The 6,000-nt window shown below is 38.8% G+C and overlaps 1 protein-coding gene across 1 annotated transcript in view; it reads right to left on the bottom strand.

The window, feature by feature from the left end:
- Nucleotides 1-1,527: 1,527 nt before the first annotated feature.
- The window catches only part of TMEM67 (transmembrane protein 67), a 34,610-nt gene continuing 30,137 nt past the window's right edge, over nt 1,528-6,000 (bottom strand). Inside the window, exons 27-28 of the mRNA XM_074884471.1 lie at nt 5,208-5,350; nt 1,528-4,748 (exon numbers count right to left, since the gene is read on the bottom strand). Coding sequence (XP_074740572.1) covers nt 4,668-4,748; nt 5,208-5,350 — 224 coding nt within the window. The 3' untranslated portion in view covers nt 1,528-4,667. The remainder of the gene's footprint in view (nt 4,749-5,207; nt 5,351-6,000) is intronic.

The raw sequence follows: 6,000 nt of genomic DNA, 5'->3' as shown, positions 1-6,000 counted from the left end.
GAGAGAGGCAAATGCATCTCCCGTGGTGTTTCCTGGGGAACGTCCCTCAGGCTCTGTGATTCCCAGCCCAATCTGTGAATCCAGGTCCTCCCCATGGGCACGGGAGCGCAGAACCGCCCGCGCAGTCCTGCCCACGGGGGCTAGCGGCAGCTCAACCATCCTGCTGGCGGGGTGGCTGCCACAGTCCTGCTCCCTTTGGCAGCCAGCGGTGAGCCAGTGAGGATGGTGGCTTTTCCAAGCCACCTGTGGCAGGTGTCATCTGTGCTGTGGCGTGGTAAGAGCCACACAGGAAGCTGGGAGTGCTGGGGTGGAGACGGTATGTAAGGAGGCAAAGGTGGAGGAAGCCAGTGCTCAAAGAGCAGTTTGTTTAGAGGTGTCTTGGTTTCATTCCTTCTTCCTTTCAGACATAAGTGGAGGTTGGGACTTCATGCTTTTAAACTGATCCCTAATGCTACGTTTGGATTTTCATTCTTCTCACCAAAGAACCTGCGCTGCTACCCTGCGGCGCACCTTGGCACACAGTTCATTGCTACCCAGCTTGGCAGCGTTCTCCTGCAAAGGCCTCCTTCCCTCAGCTTCTGGCCTGCCAGACTGTGTGTCCCTCATTTGCCCAGGGAAGTGGGGACAGGCAGCAACTGCCCCAGCACAGAGCCCTGCTGCCAGACCCTCAGGCAGGAAGGCAGGGGCAGGATCTGGCCTCAGCTGAGGGCGGTGGGGCGGAGTGGGAGGCTGTGGCAGGCACCACCTGGAGGCGCTGGCTTTGAGGCACAGGGGATTGGTGCTTTTAAATGGTGAAAAGGTACAGAAGGAAAGGGCGCGATACTGGGATCCTGGCTACAGAAAAGAGACGTAGGGGAAAGCGGGTGTTGTTGAGGGAGACTGGTTTTGAGAGGTTGATAGTTACCTCCTTCTACCATCCCAGTTTACTCCTGATTTTCATAGGAGCATATCACAATGTCACCCTTCCCTAGTCACCTACTGCTCATACTCTCCCTTTCAGACTGAAAACAAACAGAAAATCACATAAGCTTGGCTTGGATGGCATCAACGTGCCATCGGTGGGGTGAAATTTTGAGCATGGTGCCAGTTCCACTTCGATTCACAATTTACCTCAATCACACACCCATCCCTACCATGAAAATGAATGCTGTAGTAAAATACAAATCAATCAAGTCCTCATTAGTAAATGAAACCTGTGAATTTTAAACACATTCTTGAAATAACTGTACTTGGTCTATATATGAGTTATAATTATTTGTGGAATGAACTGTTCTGGTATCTAACCCCTAAGACACTCAGCAAAAAGCAGCCTGCTCATTCCATTAGTTGTGGCTGTCCAAAACCACACCCTCCATTGCTGCACTGACTGCAAAATCCCTTTCTTACGCCTGTCCTGACAGAGCTGCTCTGGACTGCAGAGCCAGTAGCAGCCTCCTGCCCTACTCTGAAACCTCTCATGTTCATGGAAGGAAAAGTGTGTTGTAAGCTGGGGACAACTGATTTAACAAGTGCAAAAAAACTTCTCCAATCCTTGAAAAAATTTTTTATTGCTCAAAGGGACAGATACGAGAGTTTGAAATGCCATGTGATTAAATAAACATTTAAGAAACTTGAAAGACACTCATCACATGAACAACACATTGTAGCTGCATATTAATTTTAAAAAAGGAAAAACATTAAGTTGGAAATACAATCACAAGAGCTATTTCTTGAACAAATATCAAGCAATGGGAGAAAAAGCGCAGTCAACCTGTTTCAAGTGTTGGACAGCAAGAATGAAGAAAAGCTTCTATGAATTCCAGGCGCTTTTGACTCCTATAATTATTTCCTAAATCATGGAGAGTGCCTATGTTAGCTATACTAACATTTTAGATAAATGACCCGGAAAAATAAAACACAACAGAGTAGTGTGTGCACTGAAGAGAAAGAGGGGGATAAGCGACTGAACAGTTTTGACAGGACATTTTTAGATTAATTCAACATTTATCTGTAACAGGAGTTGCCTTTAGTGGTAGTTTTTGCAAGGTCATTAAAGCTTTCACATGCCCTTCTGAGCAGCAGATAATTAAAGGCATATCTAAAGCAAACTCAAAGCACAATTTTTGCATGCAAAGGTGCACCTGGTTAGCAAAAGCATCGAGAACAGGGTACAGAGTGAGAGCCCACATGCTGAAACGTCTCAATTTCTACTGATACTGGACAAACTAAAAACTAAACGTCCATGTCTACAGATGGCACAAACACATCTTCATTTTGCATTCCCCGTTTACCCAGGTCTGGTTACTACACTTTAGTTATTCTGACTGAAGTTGGTCATAAATCAGACCATCCTGGAGGAGGTATGTTTGTAGTGTGGTTCTTTTCCCTAGAATAACTTCATGACTATAACACATGAGAATTCACACCGAGAAAAAGCTTGTGCCTGTTAGCATTGACAGGGACGCACAGTACTATTGCTGGAAAGTGACAGTAATAAAAGATCTGTATTAGGGTAATTCATTAGGGTCAATTTATTCACTTATGGACCACAGCAACTCTCTACACTCCTTCAGTCACATCGGTCATTTTCAGTAAATATGGTCACATGAAAGAGATTGTATCTCCTCTTGTACACTGACATTTCAGTAGGGCTTGTAAGATCTGGAAAGTTTAGTTAAGTTTAGTTAAGCTATGCAAAGATATCAAGCAAAGAAATACACAGATGTCATGTGAGCCTAACTTTGCCTTGCAAATGTCCTGCTGCAGACCATTTCTCAGATGGCTCCTTAGCTTAGTTTACAGTTTTGGCACTCAGTAGATCACTGACAAGAAATATGACAGGAACCTCACAACTAATGAAGTCATATATTCATGGTACTCAGTGGAAATACAATTTTTGGCTGTTTTAACAGATTCAGAACCTAATGGACACCTTAATAACTACACTCACTATAAAGCCAACAGCCTTAATTTTATTTACACTGGACATTTCACTCTCTTGGAAGTTTTGTATTCACACCTTTTTTGAGGCAAAGTGTGCACCAACAAACTAAGAATTGTGCACATAAGCAGACAAAAGTAAGGAAAGCATGACACGCTAAACTGCATATTAATAAACGGACATCCTGCTAAAAATCAACTCTACACTTATCTACCCTGTTATAGCCTTACTGGCAGACACATTCTACCAGTTAATAGCAACTATATTGGCCTAGCAAGCTACACAGGTTTTGCAACACCAAAAGCAAATGCATTAGAGCAATAGTGACCCTGAGATTTATGTCCATGCTATTGTAAGTTTAATATCATGATATGATATGGTATCAACATGAGAACATGTTCCTCTTTATGAAGCCAAGAAACACCTGAAATACAAAGCTGCTTCAACTCAGATAAGCATGTCTGCACTGGAAATCTGTGAGGTCCAACAAACCACGTCCTCAGCCTCTGTTTTGGAATAAACATGCTAACCTCGACTTACGTTTTTATGGTGGTTTTGCTGGTGAAAGTCCCTTGTTGAGTAATCTAAAGACAAGTAACAGCTATAAAAACAGCAAACACTATTCATATTTAACCATTTACTGAAAAACATAATTCTAAAAAAGAGACTTTTCAGAGATAAAAATGGGAGGTAGACACCTCACCTTAAGGTGTTTTGAAGGCCATTCATAATCTCCCTTAACACTTAATAAGTGGCACTTGAATAATTATTAACTTGCTTAAATTCCAAAAATATGCTGACAGTAAAATGATTATGGTCTCTGTGCTATATCTAAAGATAATAAAGCCAGAAAATTAAGAGAGACAGAGGTACATGAGCATATAGAGGCACCTGTGAGAACACTTCCGAAAAGATAAGAACAATTGCTTCTACTTCACTTGTGTGGAAACAGCACAGAAGAATTACTGTATTTTCTTGGTCATCTCGCATCAGATGACAGAAGATCAGGAACAAACCCCAAACACCTATAACCATCTCCTCTGCACTATTGTAACTAGCCTGTTCTTCTGCATCGCTGTAACACTACTGTATCTCAAACACAAGGAAACTTTGTCATGTGTAGTCCACACCCAAGAAAAACAATTACAAACTCCAAGAGAAGAGACAAAAGCATACAATACTATGACACAATAAAGAAAAGTTAAAATTTCAAGTTGGAGTTACTGTAAATAAGTGATCTGTAAAAAGTCCTCTTGAAATATTAACTTAATTCAGAACAAATCCTGTGCTGTGTAAAACTGGAAATATGTCTGCTAAACATTATACCTCAAAATAAATGTTTGTTAAAAAATAAAAAAAATTAAGGGATTTTCAGAAAACTTATGAGTTGACAACCTCTCTTGCCAACCAGAATGCTCAAATTATTGCCTCAAAGTGAGCAGTCCATATCTCACCAAAAGCCATTAAATAGTTTTTATCTTATTCTAACAACAGTAAGCTTACTGTCTTATTTTCATGTACCTTTCCTTTTAAAGGCCTATGGCTTAGTGTTCACATACTTGAAAAATATTTGTAAATGAACAAAAATAAAGCTTAATAGCACACAATATAAAAAATGATACATTTCAAAACCATTACATTATTATTACTGAAAAGTGCACTACAATTAATCTGCAGGTCAGAGATGCTTTGATCTTGGACATCATTTCCATAATTAACTCCTCAATAAAGTTTTTCATCTTCTTAATTAAATGAGAAATCTTTCATCCACCAAGGTTTTGGATGCCAAATTCTTCTGCCCAAGTGTATTACGAATAAACCTAAATATCTAAGAACATTTTAGAAAAAATGTATTAACAAAGAAATACTTAAAACAGTATGTTTCAGTACTTAACATAAAATAGTAACTTCATATTATCTTTAAATCATAAATAACATGAGTGAATTAGGTGCTTAACACCCTTTAGCATTTTGAAAACATTTTCCAACATCTTTCCACCCTGAAATATCATATAATTATGTGTGATTAATTTTAACAGGTATCTGTGTTTTCTACTGAGTTACTTGTAGCCTCTTTATTCATGACAGGCATGTGAATAAAATTAATTGCTCACAAGCCTATTTGACAAAAAAACCCCAAACTAAAAAGCTATTTTATAAGCTCTCAGTATAATCTTTTGTCACCGCATACTGCTAACTTACTGCTTTAATTATCTAGCTAACTCTATAAACTTCTATACTAACCAACATTTAAAAAAGATTACTTTGTTCTTAAATTTAAATTTACCTCTTGTTGCAAATATGTTAGAACAGCTGCTAAAACAAAACTTTGGGAAGCCAGATCCACAACAGAGAAAAACAGGATATCAAAGATGAGCAATGTTGTCTCATTGCCATAATAGAGAACATCACTGAAAGAGTGTCCTTCATCTACAGAAAGAAAAGAATTTTTGAGAAATTATCATTTCTGTGAAGTACAAGTTTGTGGAGTTTATCATCCCATGCTGAGAAAGCTGGTAAGAAAAAGGGAAATCAGAGCAAAAGCTAGTTATGGCATTCTATGGCATCATAAGAGCTAGTTATGCCATTCTATTTAAGCAAAATACAAACCTTTTCACTTATAAAATGGCTTAATACTGACTGAACACAATAGGGAAAGCTCATGTGCCACACACAACTTTATTCACTCCTGAAATCTCAATCAGTTTGTTTAAAAAAAGCTGCTTTGAACAAGACACAGACATAACTTCCTTGTCACTGAAATATTTAGCAGGTGTTAACTCTGGTCCCAACTCAACAAAATAATAAAAACATATGCTTAAAGCCTTACTTAGGAGGAGTTTCAGAGCTTAACATTATCTTTGTTCATTGGTTAACAGTTTCCCAGAAAATGGGTCTTTTAAGCTTAAAATACCTTTTTCATAGCTGAAGTAGTCTAGACCACTTATCCACTTTATTTTATCAAAAAGCACCACTTTCAAAAGAGAAAATAACACTTAAAATAAACAATTACATAAAACAGATTCTTGCCCCTCTTTCTACTTTTTCAGAAAAATGTCTAATGCAACTTTTACAAGAAA

Source organism: Strix uralensis, chromosome 1, assembly GCF_047716275.1.
Source record: "Strix uralensis isolate ZFMK-TIS-50842 chromosome 1, bStrUra1, whole genome shotgun sequence".
In the NCBI taxonomy this organism is placed as follows: Eukaryota; Metazoa; Chordata; class Aves; order Strigiformes; family Strigidae; genus Strix; species Strix uralensis.
This window is presented reverse-complemented; position numbering and strand designations above follow the sequence as displayed.